At 45.2% G+C, this 21,760-nt stretch overlaps 1 protein-coding gene across 1 annotated transcript; it reads right to left on the bottom strand.

Moving 5' to 3' along the window:
* Positions 1–223: 223 nt before the first annotated feature.
* Positions 224–7,825, bottom strand: PSMC1 (proteasome 26S subunit, ATPase 1). The gene is made up of 11 exons (XM_069949864.1): positions 7,772–7,825; positions 5,681–5,734; positions 5,276–5,372; positions 4,379–4,503; positions 4,111–4,296; positions 3,133–3,261; positions 2,883–2,979; positions 2,611–2,800; positions 1,987–2,138; positions 1,544–1,698; positions 224–633 (listed from the first exon to the last, which is right to left on the bottom strand). Exons 1-11 carry the CDS (start codon positions 7,772–7,774, stop codon positions 499–501), a joined length of 1,323 nt encoding a protein of 440 aa, XP_069805965.1. The 5' UTR covers positions 7,775–7,825; the 3' UTR covers positions 224–498.
* Between the last annotated feature and the right edge of the window lie 13,935 nt (positions 7,826–21,760).

Here is a 21,760-nt window from a genome sequence, read left to right as displayed (position 1 = left end):
GAGTGAGGTTGTCTTTATATACCGGTTGTAGCCTCAGAGAGCGTTGCCCTATAGTCTCCCCAGACCGTAAGCGCTCAAGCCATCGTGGGTGCCAACCACCATTACATATCCACAGGGCTGTCACCCAGCTTTCCCAGAGATTGATATAACCAAGTAATTACTGAAGCGAATATCTTGACAGATGACAAAAATTTCTAGTTTTTCATAAAGCAAATACTACAAATGTGCTTTCATATTTTTTTTTAATTATATTTCATACAACCTCCAGCAGCCGCTATGGGCGCCGGTCTGTATACATGGGGAGCAGACGCTGTTGCAGTCTGCTATACACTCCTAATGACTTGCAGCAAGGATGCCCATCATATTCCAATGTAACACTCTCTGAATATGATGGGAGTCATAGTCCAATTTTGCAGCAGACACCCCTCCAAACATATAGCGATCCCCCCTTCCCCAGCCAGTGAGTGAGAACATTAGAAAATAGGAAATCTACAGCTGTTACAGGTAGAGCCCCTCCGGCGTGCCTTCTTGTTTCTTGTACAGGACGTTCTCTTTAGATTTCTTAAAATCTTCATTGGTGACTTTCATCCTCCGCTCCCGGAGCGCCATCAGCCCGGCCTCTGTACATATAGCCTGCAGGGGAGACAGACCAGAATTATAGTGATGATCACATCTGTACACAATATGGAGGAACTTTACTGACCGCCATACAACAAGCACATCCACCGCTCACACACCTGATAAGACTATAACAGGCACAAGGTAACGGCGTCCTGCAGGATATAGTCTAGGTTATTAGAGGCATGTAGGTTACCACCCAGCAGAATTGTGAATACAGCTCTAGCTGTAAGGTCAACGCTGGTGGGGTGAACCGATTCTTCTATGGATTTTACACTGGGGACAACACTGATACTGGTTTAAAAAACTCTTCAGACATACTGGAGAGGCAGTTTGGATTGGCCAGGTTCTGGGTGTTGGGACCCTCACTAATCACTATATAAAGCCCGGAGAAGCACTCAGCTTAGTGAGTCTCCCTGTGGACAGTCGTCTGCAGCATGACGGAAAAAGCAGCGAGCGGGTGAATTGCTAAGCGTGCATTTAAAGAGAATTTATCGGCTCTTTGTTGTGCTTTGAGCCTCAGTGATCAGAGGATTGCTCATAGGGTTGTATCATCTATAATAATGTCCCTTTCTGAACTTGATTAGAAGAAAATTAGATTTGTAAAAGTCCAGGACATTCCGGTGTTTACTGCAGCACTTGTGTGACCACCTTGGCCTTCAGAGTGTTTACCTGCGCTCATACCAGAGTCACCACTTTCAGTGGCGGCAGTGCTAGGTACCGCAGCTATGTCCTATACATCTGAACAGTTACGGGATAAACAGTAAAGAGGCTGAAGTGCTCACACAAGCACTGCAGCCTTATATACAGAGGACTGGTGGGCGATGGACCCCCACAATCTCATGAATTTCATGGTCTGTCCTTCTCGCACAGATCAAAGCTCCATCCATGTAATAGTCACAGTATCCCCAGAGCAGGGACTGACCTTTATATCCGCTCCAGACAGGTCGTCTTTTGCCATGATTAAGTCATCCAGCGTGACATCATCCGCCAGCGTCATGCGGCTCGTGTGGATCTGGAAGATTCTCTTCTTGGTCTTTTCATCTGGTAGAGGGAATTCAATCTTTCTGTCGATACGACCTGAGTTCATAAGAAGAAGGAACGTCATACAATTACCTTTCATGTATATGAAATATTATATGCAAATCTCAAGTACTTAACTGCTAAATCACTTAGAATACACGGTACTCCTCTCAGTCAGCGTGTGTGTGTGTATGTATGTATATATATATATATATATATATATATTTTTTTTTTTTCTTCTTCCTCCATCAGACAGTATATCGTAGGAGCCTGTCACTGGTGTTGGGGGAGGAAGCTATGACTTTGTATCCCTATATATACAGGAAGGAACGAGACAATTCATACCTGGTCTTATTAACGCCGGATCCAGAGTTTCTATTCTGTTTGTGGCCATAATGACTTTCACGTCCCCCCGAGAATCAAACCCGTCCAGCTGGTTGAGCAGCTCCAACATGGTCCTCTGAATCTCCCGCTCACCACCAGAGTTGGAGTCATATCTGTATGAATGAAGCATTAGATATGTGTCAGCTGACATACGCTATAATGACCTGTGTTCTGATATAGGGCTGTCCATTAGATAAGCTATTGATATAGTGGGGCATGGTTCCTGCCAAGCCCACTTACTGGCTGATGAAGAAGCTGCTCCGTTCTCAGATATAGCGCCATACTATGTAATACCAGACACAGTCACTACTAAATGTGAAGAGCGATGCCTGCTAAACAATGGGATGCAATGACTGAGTACTGAGGACCTTTCAAACGCCTGTGGGAATGCTGAAAGACAGACACCCCCCCCCCCCCTCTTAATCTAACACAGACGGTATATTCTACATATCCTTCCAGTTATCAATCTTCTAGTCTCGATTATTGGAGTCAATCAGAGTTTAATAGACAAACACCACAACTCCCTCCCAGCTTAACCAGGAGCAATACACCAAATCCAGTGACATGGGCAACATCTGTTCTGACCTCTTTGTGCCGATGGCGTCAATCTCATCGATAAACACTATGGATGGTGCGTGTTCTTCAGCCACCCTGAACAGCTCCCGGACCAGCTTGGGACCATCCCCCAGGTATTTCTGGATTAGCTCTGAGCCCACCACCCTCAGGAAGGTGGCAGATGTCTGGTTGGCTACGGCTTTGGCCAGAAGGGTTTTACCTGTAAAGATCAGTCAGTCAGATGATAGATGGACTTACACACAGTGCATCAGTAAGTCAGAATAGGGACCATGATACGGTACCTGTGCCAGGCGGGCCATAGAGGATGACACCTTTGGGTGGTTTAATGCCCATCTCTTCATAGTACTCTGGATGGGTAAGGGGAAGCTCCACAGACTCCTATAGGACACAGATCATACAGACACTCAGTATCCTATACAGCTCTTCTGATGGGGCCCTACTGACCGTACATGGGTCCCTGGCCACATAATCTATGGGGGAGGGTTAGGGGCACCAACAGCTAAATGCAGCATATTGTAAGTCATGGCGCACCTTGATTTCCTGGATCTGGTTGTCCAGTCCTCCGATATCGGCGTACGTCTCCTGAGGAGCTTTCTCCACTTTCATCACAGTCACCAGAGGGTCTGTGTCATCCATGAGGACCCCGATAACAGCGTGAACCTGAGCAAAGAATAAACCGAGAGGATGAGTGACAGAGAACACTGACAGCACAGGGCATAGTGCGCAAAACTGTGTAGAAGGAAGCCACAGGGGACACTGATACACTGTAACAAACCCTCTGCATTCACAGCTTTTTATCATGTATGAATAATAAAGCTGTATGACCAGTATACAGTGCTGCTTGAAGTCTGTGAATCCCTGAGAATGTTTTTCTATATATCTGTAATACATTTGCCCTAACAATACATCAGATTAGCAGACACGTCCTAAAAACAGAAAGAAGTAAATCACAAAAATGAGTCAAAAATATCAATTCTAGCCAATGTTACATTCTTTCCCCAAAAAAACAGACAATACTTCAAACTATTTTTTGCAGATTATGGACTCAAAATACGGTCTGCAAAAATATCCTGAGGTGTGAGTGAGGCCTTAGGGTGGGTTTGTTTGGTGGGATGTTATTACAGTCTCCCACATTTTTACTTTTCAAAATGAATCGGTCATCACTTTCATGCTGCCCGAACCAAAAATCATTGCAGCGTTCCCCAATAGCTTCACCCCCACCAGCCTTCATTGATAGATCGCTGCCCATATGTAGACAGGAAGATGTCGATTAATAAAGACCAGTGGGGCGGGGAGATGTGACTGGAGACCGCCTCCTTGACTCATGGTTCAGGCAGCATGAAAGCCATGACACACTCCCTCTAAGAGGAATAAAATAAAGATGCCTGAATGTTGTACCATAAGGAGACATGTTGGATTTACATGTGCCATGTCTATTGAACCAAAGCCCCAGGTGGCTACAGATAGCAGATGAGCGGACTGCTTACTCCCCCACTCCCATCTACCCACCTTGTGGTTTAGTAAGACAGAACATCCAGGCTCCAGCAGATCTTTATCCACAAAGGAGAGGATGCTGACATAATGCTCGGATCCCACCGACGTGGAGACAATGGCGTGGTTATCATCAATGATTTCCTCCAAGGTTCCCACCGACATGGGCGTCCCTCGCAGGTCGTCTACCTTAGATCTCTCCTCCTGCAGTCAGGAAACCACATATTGTCACCCCAGGCGCCTCATGTCACATGAGCGGTGTATCGGTCCTTGGTGCGGCACATACCTCCTGCTTCTCCTCCAGGGGTTTCATCTGCTCCTGGTTTCTGATGAACTCTTCCTCCATGAGGAGATAGTCCTTTATTCTCTCCAGCTTCAGCAGCTTCAGCCTGCACTGTGTGTGAGGGGTGACTGCAGAAGAATGAAGGGGAGCGAAGGCATGACAAAGACTTCCCCAGCAATCATACCTGGAGAATAACTAATACCCTCACACGACACAGCACAGAGCCACCAGCTTTACCATGGTACCCAATGTATTCCACAGGATAGGGGATAACATACTGAATGATGGGGTCCGACCACTGGGATGAGAATAGAAGAAAACGGCATCCTAATCGTATGGAGTGCAGCACATGTACGCGGTCAGTCCCTATAGGGCTTCAGAACAGGAGCGCTGGTGGTGCACTACACCCCATGCATTCATTCATTCAAGGACAGGTCACCTTCCTTCTCATGATTAATGGGGTCTCGTGGTCAGACCCCTGGGATCAGCTTGTTATCCTGTTGAGAGAGGAGTTGGAGAAGCACCTTTAATCCTCCTGAGATATGAGGGGGAGGGTTATTAATCAGAAGGCCGGGGATGCCAGGTGACAACCACTCTAGGGGCTGTACTGGAGCTCAGGTAGTCACACAGCTTTCCCAGGAACTGGTTATAGGTGTTTTTTAACCCTCTCCTACCAAGTTATCCCCCCCCACTGCCATTACTGATATGTAAGATGCATAAACTATACGTCTTATAGAGAAGGTGAATTTCCTGCATTATATCTGTGACTATGGACCATGCCTCATTGTGGGGGTCTGCCACTGGTTCTGATAAAGGGGGAACCTGCTGCCCAGTCTCTGGCTGACATGGTAGGCTATACACTAGAAGCCTCAGGGACGGTATCAGAATAGCAGAGCTCACCCAGCGGGAGTTTACTGGCAGCATCGGGACCCTTGGTCTTCTTTTTCTTCTTTCCTACCCTTGTGGGGACGGGCGGCTCATACTTCTTCTTCTTGTCCTTAAAGATGAGAAAAGGGGTGACTGCGCAGTAAGAACAGAGGGAGATGCAGACGTCTCTGGCATCATTCACACTGCTGGATGATCTGACATGCTGCACACATCTGCTCTGTGTCTCCAGCGGATGCCGAGGGATGCCTGACATGTAGCATCACCTTCTATCCAACCATCATAAGACCATTCATATGACAGAGGCGGCCAGCACAGCCCTGTGTCCTCTATAGCTGGCAATGGCCGCATGGCAGAGATCACAGAGTGAATGTATAGAGAACAGAGATGACGGGGGTGATGCTCTGCAGGGCGGCTTACCTTGTCATCCTTCTTCCCTCCTCCAGGTCCATGTCCTCCGCTCTGACTCTGACCCTGAAAAACCACAGAGGAGATGAGTCTGACTGAGAGACAGAGATAGAGGATTCAGAAGAGATTGTGTCCTGTGCATCCCTGAGGCTGACCCTGCCCCCCCCCCCCTGTGTCCTGTGCATCCCTGAGGCTGACCCTGCCTGCCCCCCCCCCCTGTGTCCTGTGCATCCCTGAGGCTGACCCTGCCTGCGCCCCCCCAAGACCAGACATTGCCCCTCATTGGGATCAGGTACAGGTTAGGCCTAGTTACTATGTCGTACACTCTGATAAATCGGAATCATTTTATTTCTGGAGTATTTTGTATAGTGGACACCTGAGGTCCATGTACCGCTACACATCTGTCTCCTCTCTCTATAGATATATCTCTAGAATAGCCACACTACTGCCAGCACATTTACCATGCAGGACAACAGTGCACCCTGCGGCTACATATACAGCCAATGACTGGACAGTATCTCAGTATCACTTGGACAGTACGTGGTGGTATATGTCGGTATCTAATAGACAGTACGTGGCGGTATATGTCGGTATCTAATAGACAGTAGGTGGCGGTATATGTTGTGTCTCTTAGAGAGTATGTAGCGGTATATGTCGGACAGTAGGTGGCGGTATATGTTGTGTCTCTTAGAGAGTATGTAGCGGTATATGTCGGACAGTAGGTGGCGGTATATGTTGTGTCTCTTAGAGAGTATGTAGCGGTATATGTCGGACAGTAGGTGGCGGTATATGTTGTGTCTCTTAGAGAGTATGTAGCGGTATATGTCGGACAGTAGGTGGCGGTATATGTTGTGTCTCTTAGAGAGTATGTAGCGGTATATGTCGGACAGTAGGTGGCGGTATATGTTGTGTCTCTTAGAGAGTATGTAGCGGTATATGTTGGTATCGAATAGACAACATATGACGGTATATGTTGGTGTCTCTCGGACAGCGCGCGGCGGTATACGTCGGACAGCGCGCGGCGGTATACGTCGGACAGCGCGCGGCGGTATACGTCGGACAGCGCGCGGCGGTATACGTCGGACAGCGCGCGGCGGTATACGTCGGACAGCGCGCGGCGGTATACGTCGGACAGCGCGCGGCGGTATACGTCGGACAGCGCGCGGCGGTATACGTCGGACAGCGCGCGGCGGTATACGTCGGACAGCGCGCGGCGGTATACGTCGGACAGCGCGCGGCGGTATACGTCGGACAGCGCGCGGCGGTATACGTCGGACAGCGCGCGGCGGTATACGTCGGACAGCGCGCGGCGGTATACGTCGGACAGCGCGCGGCGGTATACGTCGGACAGCGCGCGGCGGTATACGTCGGACAGCGCGCGGCGGTATACGTCGGACAGCGCGCGGCGGTATACGTCGGACAGCGCGCGGCGGTATACGTCGGACAGCGCGCGGCGGTATACGTCGGACAGCGCGCGGCGGTATACGTCGGACAGCGCGCGGCGGTATACGTCGGACAGCGCGCGGCGGTATACGTCGGACAGCGCGCGGCGGTATACGTCGGACAGCGCGCGGCGGTATACGTCGGACAGCGCGCGGCGGTATACGTCGGACAGCGCGCGGCGGTATACGTCGGACAGCGCGCGGCGGTATACGTCGGACAGCGCGCGGCGGTATACGTCGGACAGCGCGCGGCGGTATACGTCGGACAGCGCGCGGCGGTATACGTCGGACAGCGCGCGGCGGTATACGTCGGACAGCGCGCGGCGGTATACGTCAGACAGTGCGCGGCGGTATATATTGGGAAGTGGGATAAATCAGGGAGCGAGGGCGATGTATGTGATCCTGGTCTCAGGTCGCGGTCACATCTGTCGCTATATAGGGGGCACATGGACTATAATGGGGACATCACTGTGTATTATCAGCATGTACGGGAGGGTATGTGCCGTGTAGATATACTGTGTATATAGAGGGGTCCCACACACGCTGCGCCCCCTCCTCTGCCTCATATATCGGGCTCCCCCTCATGTATTACACCCCGCTATACAGCCGCGCTAAACGCCGGTAAATGACCCGGTTCCCGGAGGAAAAGATGCTCACTCACCATGTCCGCCGCCGCTGCTGCTGTGTAACCGGAAATACGTCACTGTACGGAGGCCGCGCCGGATCATACTCCCCAGCACAAAGGAACGCGAAGCAGAAAATGGCCGCCGTCACCATAGAAACCGGGAGGAGCCACCGGCCGCAGCTGTCACAGTCTCCTCCCTCTGCCGGGTCATAGAATATCAACAACCACAACTACATAAAGTGACCCGGAGTGCGGTGTATTTAATGAAGGTTACAGAAAACATTAGGGGCTGGTTCACAAAGGGGGAATCCTGCTATGATGCGTTTTTTTTTTTTAATAAGGATTTTACAATGGGAGCAACTTATATTGATCCATGTCAGAGCTGTGGTCTATATACTTGTATCTCTGACTGTGGAAGACTATAACTCCCAGCATGCACCTACATCACAGGTGTCAAACATGGGGCCCTCCAGCCATTGCAGAACTACAATTCCCATCATGCCTGGACAGCCAGAGGCTAATGGTACTTTTACACAAAGCGATAATTCACCCGATCGCACGATAAACGATTTTGAATGAACAATGTTTTTTTTATAACGATCAGCGTTTAGACGGAACGATACATCGTACGGAAAATTCGCTATGCGATGGTTTAAGCCCATCTCACACATAGGTGAAATCGCTGAAAGACTGTTTACACGGAACGATCTGCGAATTTTTTGCGAACGATCAACGATGATTTGAGAACTTGTTGAAAGATCAAAATGAACGATTTTTTGCTGGTCGTTTGATCGTTCGCTGCGTTTACACGTACGATTATCGTTCGAATTCGACCGTTATCGTGCAAAAACGAACGATCAATCATCCCGTGTAAAAGGACCATAAGGGCCCTATTCCACCAGACGATTATCGTTCAGATTATCGTTAAATCGTTCGAATCTAAACGATAATTGTTCGGTTGCAATGCAGTTAACGATTAACGACCGAACGAGAAATCGTTGATTGCTTTATAAGACCTGGACCTATTTTTATCGTTGCTCGTTCGCAACATGTTCGCAAATCATTCGCATTGAATAAGACATCGTTCGGTCGTTCGCAGTAGATACGAACGCAATAGCGAAGAAAAAACGATCGCAAATACGATCATAAGTAACGATTATCGTTCCATGGAAATGAGTGAACGTTTTCAGGTCTTTCGCAATAGCGGTCGTTTGAGATCGTTAATAGTTAACGATTATGCGAACGATAATCGTCCGGTGGAATAGGGCGCTAAGCTTTGGCTAAAGCACAGGCCAGAAACCGAACAAGTACAGGAGAGTACAGTGCAGCAGTGCAGAGTATTTCAGGAGAGGAGTGGGCAGATCATATGGGTGATCATAGACGGACATATAGAGTGGCTGGGGCAGGGTCCTCAGCAGTGCAGAGTATTTCAGGAGTGTAACAATCTTAGGAAAGAGAACAGAGATCATTGAAAGGCTGGAGGTTGTTACTAGTTCTTCCAGCAGCACAGAGCATTTCAGCACACAGAGGTTGCACATGGCACCAAGGGCAGGGGCTGGGTGGTCTTCTATACATAGATTAGTGTGTATCTTCTTCATTAGATGGAGACAGTTGTTCCGTCCAGTGAACGTCTAAGCCAATTACACAGAGCGGCTTATTATATAATATAACGCTGCATCCTGCCCGCATCCCGCAGCTTCATCTCATCTCTATCGTCTGATTGTTAACTTCATTATATCAATAGGACGCTTCAGCTTCCCGTCAGTGAGTGACAACACACATAGCAGAGGAGGCCACAGCCAGCAGAACAGTGAGTGCAGCTCTGGGGTATAATACAGGATGGAACTCAGGATCAGTAATGTAATGTATGTACACAGTGACCCCACCAGCAGCATAGTGACTGCAGCTCTGGAGTATAATACAGGATGGAACTCAGGATCAGTAATGTATGTACACATTGACCTCACCAGCAGAATAGTGAGTGCAGCTCTGGAGTATAATACAGGATGTAACTCAGGATCAGTAATGTATGTACACATTGACCTCACCAGCAGAATAGTGAGTGCAGCTCTGGAGTATAATACAGGATGTAACTCAGGATCAGTAATGTAATGTATGTACACAGTGACCCCACCAGCAGAATAGTGAGTGCAGCTCTGGAGTATAAGACAGGATGTAGCTCAGGATCAGTACAGGATCAGTAATGTAATGTATGTGCACAGTGACCCCACCAGCAGAATAGTGAGTGCAGCTCTGGAGTATAAGACAGGATGGAACTCAGGATCAGTAATGTATGTACACATTGACCCCACCAGCAGAATAGTGAGTGCAGCTCTGGAGTATAATACAGGATGTAACTCAGGATCAGTAATGTAATGTATGTACACAGTGACCCCACCAGCAGAATAGTGAGTGCAGCTCTGGAGTATAAGACAGGATGTAGCTCAGGATCAGTAATGTAGTGAGTGTACACAGTGACCCCACCAGCAGAATAGTGAGTGCAGCTCTGGAGTATAAGACAGGATGTAACTCAGGATCAGTAATGTAGTGAGTGTACACACTTGTCAGGGGTCACATGGAGCTGCACCAGGTGGGGTATTTTACATCTCCATCCTCTGAGATATCTGGGAATCCCTGCTTTGCATTGTCTGGAGATCTGCGGATGGCGTTCCCCATAGGACAGTTTGGTTTTGCTGCTGGATGGATGGGGGGGGGGGGGGGGGATCTGTTCCTGATGCTTCTTGGGAGAAGCTGATGAATATGTATCAGGCGTTGTGGCGGCTCTTCCTATACTGACAGATATGTTCCAGTACTGGGAGGAGACGTCACACTTCTTAGTATCTGGAGGGAACATCACGCTACCTAACACTCTGGGAGGATGCGGTGTAATGGCTACAGGGGTGACTATGGGGGGGGGCGGTGACTATGGGGGCGGGTGACTATGGAGGGGGTGATTATGAGGGCGGGTGACTATGGAGGGGGTTGACTATGGAGGGGTTGACTATGGGGGGGAGGGAGTGGCTATGGGGAGGGGGTGACTATGGGGGGGCTTTACTTTGAATTTTGTTTACTGATCTTTAGTGACATCATGTTTTATACTCCAGTCACAACCAAAGCTGCATGAGAGGCTGCAGTGAGCCCTGGTAACAGACACATGATTGCAGCTCTGGCTGTGACTAGAGCAGAAGACGTTAAGGATCTTCACATTCAGCTGAATTGTTGCTGTGACATTTGCTCTCAGGTTGAAGTGGTCATTACCGCCTGTAAATCTCCAGCAGCGGCCATGCTGTCTGTAGCTGAAGCGGACTAGGCTCTGATGGGTCTGGGTGAGGGCCCTCTCATCTCTTCACCCTCCATCTTCTATGGCTTCTTGTAAATACAGTTTTGTACATTGAAGACTGTAGAGTATTGAATCATCTGGAGAGGGGCCCCATAGCGCCCCCTCCTGGTGTTGCCTATAATACCCCTCCTTCCTTCCTTCCTTCCTTCCTTCCTTCCTTCCTTCCTTCCCTGCTCTGACAAATCAGTGCAGCAATATTATATTCAGGAGACACAATATGCAGCAGTGTTATACACAGAAGGCACAGTGTGTGTCAGTATTATATCCAGGAGGCACAGGGCATATCATATTATATTCTGGAGATACAGCGAGTAACAATATATTGAAGAGGTGCAGTGTGTGACAGTATTATATTCAGGAGGCACAGTGTGTAGCAGTATTATATTCAGAAGGTATAGTGAGTAATAGTATTACATTCAGGAAGTACAGTAACAGTATTATATTTCAGAGGCGCAGTGTGTAGCAGTATTATACTCAGGATGCACAGTGTGTAGCAGTACTATCGTCAGGATGCACAGTGTCTGGCAGTATTTTAGTCAGGAGGCACAGTGTGTAGCAGTATAACATTCAGGATGCACAGTGTGTGACAGTATTATATTCAGGAGGCACAGTGTGTAACAGTTATATATTTGGTAGGCACAGTGTGTGACAGTATTATATTCAAGGGTACAGTGTGTGGCAGTATTATATTTAGGAAGCACAGTGTGTAGCAGTATTATATGCAGGAAGCACAGTGTGTAGCAGTATTATATCCAGGATGCACAGTGTATTGCAGTATTTTAGTCAGGAGGCACAGTGTGTAGCAATATTATATTCAGGAGGCATAGTTAGTAACAGTATTATATTCTGGAGGTACAGCGAGTAACAATATATTGAAGAGACACAGTGTGTTACAGTATTATATTCAGAAGGTATAGTGAGTAATAGTATTACATTCAAGAAGTACAGTAACAGTATTATATTCCAGAGGCACAGTGTGTGACAGTATTATATTCCAGAGGCACAGTGTGAGACAGCATTATATTCAGGAGGCACAGTGTGGGACAGTATTATATTCAGGAGGCACAGTGTGAGACAGCATTATATTCAGGAGGCACAGTGTGGGACAGTATTATATTTAGGAGGCAGTGTGTGACAGTATTATATTCAGGAGGTACAGTGTGTGACAATATTATATTCAGGAGGTACAGTGTGTAACAGTATTATATTTAGGAGGCACAGTGTGTGACAGTATTATATTTAGGAGGTACAGTGTGTGACAGTATTATATTTAGGAGGCAGTGTGTGACTATTATATTCAGGAGGCACAGTGTGAGACAGCATTATATTCAGGAGGCACAGTGTGTGACAGTATTATATTTAGGAGGCAGTGTGTGACTATTATATTCAGGAGGCACAGTGTGTGACAGTATTATATTCAGGAGGCACAGTGTGTGACAGTATTATATTCAGGGGTACAGTGTGTAGCAGTATTATATTCAGGAGGTACAGTGTGTGACAGTATTATATTCAGGAGGTACAGTGTGTGACAGTATTATATTCAGGAGGCACAGTGTGTGACAGTATTATATTCAGGGGTACAGTGTGTAGCAGTATTATATTCAGGAGGCATACTGTGTGAAAGTATTATATTCAGGAGGTACAATGTGTGACAGTATTATATTCAGGAGGCAGTGTGTGACTATTATATTCAGGAGGCACAGTGTGAGTCAGCATTATATTCAGGAGGCAGAGTGTGTGACAGTATTATATTTAGGAGGCAGTGTGTGACTATTATATTCAGGAGGCACAGTGTGTGACAGTATTATATTCAGGAGGCACAGTGTGTGACAGTATTATATTTAGGAGGCAGTGTGTAGCAGTATTATATTCAGGAGGCATACTGTGTGACAGTATTATATTCAGGAGGCATACTGTGTGACAGTATTATATTCAGGGGACACAGTGTGTGACAGTATTATATTCAGGAGGCACAGTGTGGGACAGTATTATATTTAGGAGGCAGTGTGTGACAGTATTATATTCAGGAGGCATACTGTGTGACAGTATTATATTCAGGAGGTACAGTGTGTGACAGTATTATATTCAGGAGGCACAGTGTGTGACAGTATTATATTTAGGAGGCAGTGTGTGACTATTATATTCAGGAGGCACAGTGTGAGACAGCATTATATTCAGGAGGCACAGTGTGTGACAGTATTATATTTAGGAGGCAGTGTGTAGCAGTATTATATTCAGGAGGCATACTGTGTGACAGTATTATATTCAGGAGGTACAGTGTGTGACAGTATTATATTCAGGAGGCATATATATGTTTTCACTCTCTTCCCCATAGGAGTGTTGTGGATAAAGACAACGTGAGACAGGTGTTCCAAATATTATTCTTATTAAATAAGTATAAAGTGACAGACGTGCACTTCATGCAATGCAATGGAAGTATGTCAAAAAAACATCTTTCTTTTTAGCATAAGATATAGTACATAAGCAAAAATGTAGTATGTCATACCACTCTAAGCATCAAATTGATAATAAACAGGGCAAGATGGCTGAATTGCTTTTTTTTCTATAACAGGAGGAAGATAGAACTCTGAGTGAAGTATTATAGTTAAGGGGCTGTGTGGCAGACTTTGCACTGGGGTCCAATGGCTGCATGTTACGCCTCCGAGTATGACCTCTCTTACTGCAGGGGGCGACACCTGGGGGAATGTGACCCTCTTATATACTGAACCCTGAGTCATGTCTGAGAGCTCAGCAGCTCGGTCCACCCACACTTTACATGGATTGGATGTGCTTTTCTCTTTATATGCATTTTGGATGTATCATAGAGCACAATGCCAGATACAGATGGAGATGATGACAATTGATTTGGAAAGTTTTGGCCGTGGATAGAATGAAACACCCTGTGAGATTTTCTGTTCACTGCAGAAGCCTCTCCATGCTCATATTCCATCTGTCTACAGCGTGAAACAATTCTTATGTGAAAATGATGGATAATAAGTTCTTCACAGCTAGAAGGAGAACCGCACGTCACAGCCCTGCCACGTAATCACCAAAGAGTCACCCTGGGAACCCTCTAAGTACCACATGACACGCAAATAACGCAAGATACAAATAACTGAACCATCACATCAACCAGTAAGAGCATAATGCCTTATAATACTTGTAGATATTACTGTGACTAATGCAATGGTCACCCTCAAGTCACATGGTAAAACACTCAACAACATTTTAACTTTTGGACACCCACAACCCCCCCCCCCCCCCCCCCCCCAAAAAAAAAAGAAAAAAAGAAAAAAAAAAGAAATATGAAATAAGAATTATAGTAAATTAATAAATAATCTTTATCTTGAAACATGATTAAAAACACCCCTAAAAACAAAAACATAAAAGTGGAGTCCCTTCTATTCCCACATCATAATAATGGTTATGTTAGCAGCAGCAATTTCATCAATATAAGGTGCAATAATAAGATATGGTGGATAAGCAGCAATGAATTCACAAAAAAATATATAGCAGCTATTATAGAGAAACTTGTTGTAAACATACAGATATATAGTGGCAACAAACACATATTACATGTAATCTATCATCAGTATATCTATCTATATATAACATTTTCACTTTTATTACATGTACCATCAGGATGGAGATCAGAATTACTATGTGTAATAATAAAACTACCACAATACTGCCCCTATATACAGGAATATAACTACTATAATACTGCTCCTTATATACAGGGATATAACTACTATAAATACTGCCCCCTATATACAGGAATATAACTACTATAATACTACTCCTATATACAGGGATATAACTACTATAATACTGCTCCTATATCCAATAATATAACTACTATAATACTGCTCCTTATATACAGGGATATAACTACTATAATACTGCTCCTATATACAGGGATATAACTACTATAATACTGCTCCTATATACAGGGATATAACTACTATAATACTGCTCCTATATACAAGAATATAACTACTATAATACTGCTCCTATATACAAGAATATAACTACTATAATACAGCTACTATATACAGGGATATACTACTATAATACTGCTCCTATATACAGGAAAATAACTACTATAATACTGCTCCTATATACAGGAATATACTACTATAATACTGCTCCTATATACAGGAATATAACTACTATAATACTGCTCCTATATACAGGGATATAACTACTATAATACTGCTCCTATATACAGGAATATACTACTATAATACTGCTCCTATATACAGGGATATAACTACTCTAATACTGCCCCCTATATACTGGAATAGAACTACTATAATACAGCTCCTATATACAGGGATATACTACTATAATACTGCTCCCTATATACAGGGATATAACTACTATAATACTGCTCCTATATACAGGAATATAACTACTATAATACTGCCCCCTATATACAGGAAAATAACTACTATAATACTGCTCCTATATACAGGAATATACTACTATAATACTGCTCCTATATACAGGAATATAACTACTATAATGCTGCTCCTATATACAGGGATATAACTACTACCGTATAATACTGCTCCTATATACAGGAATATACTACTATAATACTGCTCCTATATACAGGGATATAACTACTCTAATACTGCTCCCTATATACAGGAATATAACTACTATAATACTGCTCCTATATACAGGAATATAACTACTATAATACTGCTCCTATATACAGGAATATAACTACTATAATACTGCTCCTATATACAGGAATATAACTACTATAATACTGCTCCTATACACAGGGATATACTACTATAATACTGCCCCTATATACAGGAATATAACTACTATAATACTGCTCCTATATACAGGAATATAACTACTATAATACTGCCCCTATATACAGGGATATAACTACTCTAATACTGCTCCTATACACAGGGATATACTACTATAATACTGCCCCTATATACAGGAATATAACTACTATAATACTGCTCCTATATACAGGAATATAACTACTATAATACTGCCCCTATATACAGGAATATAACTACTATAATACTGCTCCTATATACAGGAATATACTACTATAATACTGCCCCTATATACAGGAATATAACTACTATAATACTGCTCCTATATACAGGAATATAACTACTATAATACTGCCCCTATATACAGGGATATAACTACTCTAATACTGCCCCCTATATACAGGGATATACTACTATAATACTGCTATATACAGGAATATAACTACTATAATACTGCTCCTATACAGGAATATAACTACTCTAATACTGCTCCTATATACAGGGATATAACTACTATAATACTGCTCCTATATACAGGAATATAACTACTATAATACTGCTCCTATATACAGGAATATAACTACTATAATACTGCTCCTATATACAGGGATATAACTACTATAATACTGCCCCCTATATACAGGAATATAACTACTCTAATACTGCTCCTATATACAGGGATATAACTACTATAATACTGCTCCTATATACAGGGATATAACTACTATAATACTGCCCCTATATACAGGGATATAACTACTATAATACTGCTCCTATATACAGGAATATAACTACTATAATACGGCCCCCTATATACAGGGATATAACTACTATAATACTGCTCCTATATACAGAAATATAACTACTATAATACTGCTCCTATATACAGGAATATAACTACTATAATACTGCTCCTATATACAGGGATATAACTACTATAATACTGCTCCCTATATACAGGAATATAACTACTATAATACGGCCCCCTATATACAGGGATATAACTACTATAATACTGCTCCCTATATACTGGAATAGAACTACTATAATACAGCTCCTATATACAGGAATATAACTATTATAATACTGCTCCTATATACAGAAATATAACTACTATAATACTGCTCCTATATACAGGAATATAACTACTATAATACTGCTCCTATATACAGGGATATAACTACTATAATACTGCTCCCTATATACAGGAATATAACTACTATAATACGGCCCCCTATATACAGGGATATAACTACTATAATACTGCTCCCTATATACTGGAATAGAACTACTATAATACAGCTCCTATATACAGGAATATAACTACTCTAATACTGCCCCCTATATACTGGAATAGAACTACTATAATACAGCGTGTCATGTATACGCATGCTGGATAAGTCTCTTTGATGTCTCAGGTGAATGTTATTACTACTTCTGTGTATTTGATAGTTTCCTCCTCTTGCTCGGGGAGCCTCATTGTCCTTAGATCCTCTATGATTATGAGTAATAATCCGCTGTCCTGCCGATCTCGGGGTCACTCGTAATCACCATCATTTTCAGCTCCCAGGAACCCAGGGACTCACAGCTCAGCTCCATTCTTACATGATATCCCAGACATGGCAGCTTTGCTGCATGGAATATGGCCGTCTCTGCTATCTGGCTATGCTGGGGGTTGTAATATTGCAACAGCTGAAGAGCGCCAGGTTAAAGACCACTGATCTAGTTCCATTTAGAGCTGTATTTTGAATTTCGCTCTGGAGGTGGTGGAGGGGTCACATGAAATTTTGTCCCTAAGGAAAAACTTAACTAAAATTTACAAATATGCAAAGTGCAATAGACACAAAACCTGCTGAGCGGCCATAATGTTCTGTATGAAAAGGCTGCGGGGGATGTGCCCAAGGTGATGGGTGCTATGGGGGCACCAACAACCCACTCCGTAAGGGTGAACATATAGATCAGAGCAACACACTTCATCTTTCCCTTGGTGACTGTGTGGTGTCCCGCTACTGTTTCTATTTCACCCACGCCCAGGTAAACTAGATTGTTTCGGTGCCACAATTAGTGCAGTGTCTTGCTGTACCTGACTCCAGCCACTAGATGTCGCCCTAGCTGCTCTGACATGGCTGCAGTACTTCAGGTTAGCTTCTATAGTGTTGACTTTTCCTCACTTTGTCTATCCCACACTTCTTGTCTCTCACAAGGACTTCCTGTGACACCCTGTGAGGAGACTTTGTGTTAGTACCCTACCTAACCGTTTCACTATAGTGGGAGACAGACAGCGTTCCCACTGCAACCTTTGAGCAGGCCTTGCTTATGCCCGTGCCTCTGCAGAAATGATGCATGCAATGCTAGACCCAGACTTGGGGTAAGCAGACAGCCCTTGACCTTAACCTCTGGACAGTCACCCCTGAAAACGCAGGAAGAGGGACTGATTCACAGTAGAGCTCAATGTAGTCAGCCGCTCTCTACTGACAATGCTCGACTACATGAGGGAACCTTGACTAGTCAGCTCCCCCCAGAGAGCGGGGACTCGTACTACCTCACAAGGCGGTCTCTGTGTAGGCAGAAGGTGGTCAGATATAGAAGTGTGTATTTAAATGTGAGTACAAGTATATAGAAAACCCACCCGGGCAGAGGACTGTACTGACTGGGTGAGGGCTCCTCTCCGGCCCCCGTCTACTCTAACTCTTTACCTCTCTTCTTGGATTGATCGATTGAAGTTCCCATTTTGCAGAGTTATTACGTGAATTGCACCTCCGCAGTTATCGTGTGCCGTGTGACCAGGGTGGGTAGTACCTCACATCACCAGCTGCACACGACACCTGCACCTAAAGCCCCCGGGACACGGCAGGATGTATAATGCAGAGAGTACCGCCAGATGACAGCCGCTCCATCCCTGGGCCCTGAATCATGAGAACCTAGTGAGCGGCAGTGATAAATTACGTCTGTCAGCTCCATCTCCGTCCTACTATGTACATAGAGCATGTAATCCCATCATCATCTACTCGGCTGAATACATGTAAATACAGTAAATGAAGCAGCTAACGGAGAGTCTCCAGGGAAAACATCACACTGCACCCCCCAGTCTGCACATCACTCATTACCTATCCTTATTATAGCCCAGAGCTGCACTCACTATTCTGCTGGTGGGGTCACTGTGTACATACATTACAATACTGATCCTGAGTTACATCCTGTATTATACCCCAGAGCTGCACTCACTATTCTGCTGGTGGGGTCACTGTGTACATACATTACTGATCCTGAGTTCCATCCTGTATTATACCCCAGAGCTGCACTCACTAATCTGATGGTGGGGTCACTGTGTACATACATTACATTACTGATCCTGAGTTACATCCTGTATTATACCCCAGAGCTGCACTCACTATTCTCCTGGTAGGGCCACTGTGTACATACATTACTGATCCTAAGTTACATCCTGTATTATACCCCAGAGCTGCACTCACTATTCTGCTGGTGGGGTCACTGTGTACATACATTACTGATCCTGAGTTACATCCTGTATTATACCCCAGAGCTGCACTCACTATTCTGCTGGTGAGGTCACTGTGTACATACATTACTGATCCTGAGTTACATCCTGTATTATACAGCTGCACTCACTATTCTACAGATTATGGCTATGTTCACATTATGTAAGAGACCGGCCGTTCCGTAACCTGGCCGGGTCACGGAACAGCCAGGACTGTAGTACCGGCCAGATGATCTTTAGGGCCGCAGAGTTCTGATGGCGGTGAGCACAAAACTGGGATAAGCACATTCATACTCTCATCCGTTAACATAACCAAGAGACTGGGGAGCTGTCCGGCCATGATGGGAGTTGTAGTTTTGAAGAGTCACAGGTTGGGAATTGCTAATGTAGACTGATATGCTGTATTATTTCTGACGGGCGGAGCTGCAGAGAGAATGTGTCATGCCCCACCCCCTCAGGCCCAGTCATGTATTAGTTCTCCATGGAGTATCCCTTTAAGTATCTCTCCGGTTTGGCGTCTCCGCTCTGACAGATGATTTTCGCGTCTCCCATATAAATATGGATTTCAGCCTGAAGCAGCAGCAGTGATGGAGACCGTGTCAGATTAGCGCAGCGCGGCCGCACTCTCCTTCCACCTCATGTTAGATCCATCTGCTTTCCTGTAGAAGGTCAGAGACCCTCGTAGTCTCACCAGTAAGGAGTCCAGAAGAGCAGAAGAGATGATTCATTATAGCAATAACAGCAAGCGGAGATACTGGAAACTAGGTGGAATAAATATGTACGTATGTGGCGTCCCGCTAGAGGTGTTACTATTGTATGCACCTTTCACAAAAGTCTGTACTTTTTGTGCTCTTATTATGGTAAAAGTAGTATTGGGGTCTGACCACTAGATGTCACTGTATTATGTATGTATATGTGGAAGCTGCACAGCTGAAGGATCACAAAGAGTTATTGTGTTTATGTGTACCAGAGTCTGTGGACCAGTAGGATTGCTGCTTTCTTCTTTCCTATAACCTCTCCTCTCTGTTCTTCTATTGCACTCTGTTCACCCAATCACAGTGCACTATACGCGCTGTAAAGGAAGTTAGTCCCATGGGTGGGGAAGGAGCAAGAGCTTTCCATTCGGGACAGTGTGGAGAGAGGACGCAAGCTAGATAGCTCCCCACAGCAGTCTTGTCCGGGCCCTGGCCCTCTGCCAGGTCCCCAGAGTAGTTCAGTCTTAGCCAGTACCCCGCATGGGTAGGACGCAAGACAGCACACGGATACCAACCTTCCTACAAGTACCCACATAAAGAACTATGCAGTGTTAAACCTCTCAGGAGAGAACTAGCCAACAGATAACCTCAACCCACACCGTGGACAAAGAGAAGTCACAGTGCGGGACAGTATCCACTATAAAGCCATAGAGCCAGGAACTGACCCGGGTGGAGCAAAGTTGCAGTAAGCCTATGAACACCCTCAGCACTCTGCTCATCCCAGGTAATAAGGTCTGGGGCCTGTGTCACCTATTAGTACGGTTCGGCCAACGCTAGTGGGCGTAAGCAAGAAAAAATCAGCTCACCCAAAAGTCCTTAGCCTGTATGTGGCAACCAACTAGTGGGCATAAGGTGGTGTGAAGACTTAAACAGAGGTCGATACACAGGCACAGGTGTTCTTCTTCTTCTACTATTCTTCTGTATCCTTCAACATCCCGGCAGAGCACATTACTTCATGGGTTGAGACTCTCACGGCATCCTCCTCTCTGCTACTCTACCTCAACACAACTCTACCAACACGACTTTATCCTACCCTGCACTTATCTCACAGATCTGGTTATCTTATGTTCAAGTGTTTATTGGAACTTTGTCCAGTGTATATCAGAGACCTTCTGTATTCCCTGCTGCACATTTACAAGTAGTAACCAACTCAACGTTATCTCAGAGTCTGTGACTATTCATCACCACCTGCACAGCATATACACCGCAACCTTGGGGCATCTCCCCTTTCTGTGGGTGGGGGGTCCTACTATCCGGGAGGGTCATTACACCGCTCTGACCACCTGTGACTACACTATCCCAAGGGACCCGACAGGACACCGACCACAGGGGAGAAGGATACAACCGGCCTTACACACTAAAAGCAGACGTGTCATCACACCTGTGTGCCCACCAGGCATTGGCGTCACGTGACAACATAACAAGGTCCGACTGTATCTCGGCCATCCACCACCGGAGTGGTGTCACACTACAACACCTAGCGAGTGACCTGCCGTCCCACTGCTATAACCGCTATGTGTGGGGGGGATTCTGTGTTTGTGTGTGTGGGGGGATTGTGTGTGTGTGGTGGTGGTGGGGGTGATGGACGCAGTGGCGTAAGTACCAGGGTCGCAGCGGTCA

This window comes from Dendropsophus ebraccatus, chromosome 13 (genome assembly GCF_027789765.1).
Source record: "Dendropsophus ebraccatus isolate aDenEbr1 chromosome 13, aDenEbr1.pat, whole genome shotgun sequence".
Taxonomy (NCBI): domain Eukaryota; kingdom Metazoa; phylum Chordata; class Amphibia; order Anura; family Hylidae; genus Dendropsophus; species Dendropsophus ebraccatus.
This window is presented reverse-complemented; position numbering and strand designations above follow the sequence as displayed.

Excerpts from the sequence above, each read along its gene's own strand:
- PSMC1 (XM_069949864.1), bottom strand. Across the intron at positions 2,980-3,132 it reads ACCAGATCCAGGAAATCAAG|GAGTCTGTGGAGCTTCCCCT; the intron begins GTGCGCCATGAC and ends TGTGTCCTATAG. Across the intron at positions 2,801-2,882 it reads CTATGGCCCGCCTGGCACAG|GTAAAACCCTTCTGGCCAAA; the intron begins GTACCGTATCAT and ends TGATCTTTACAG.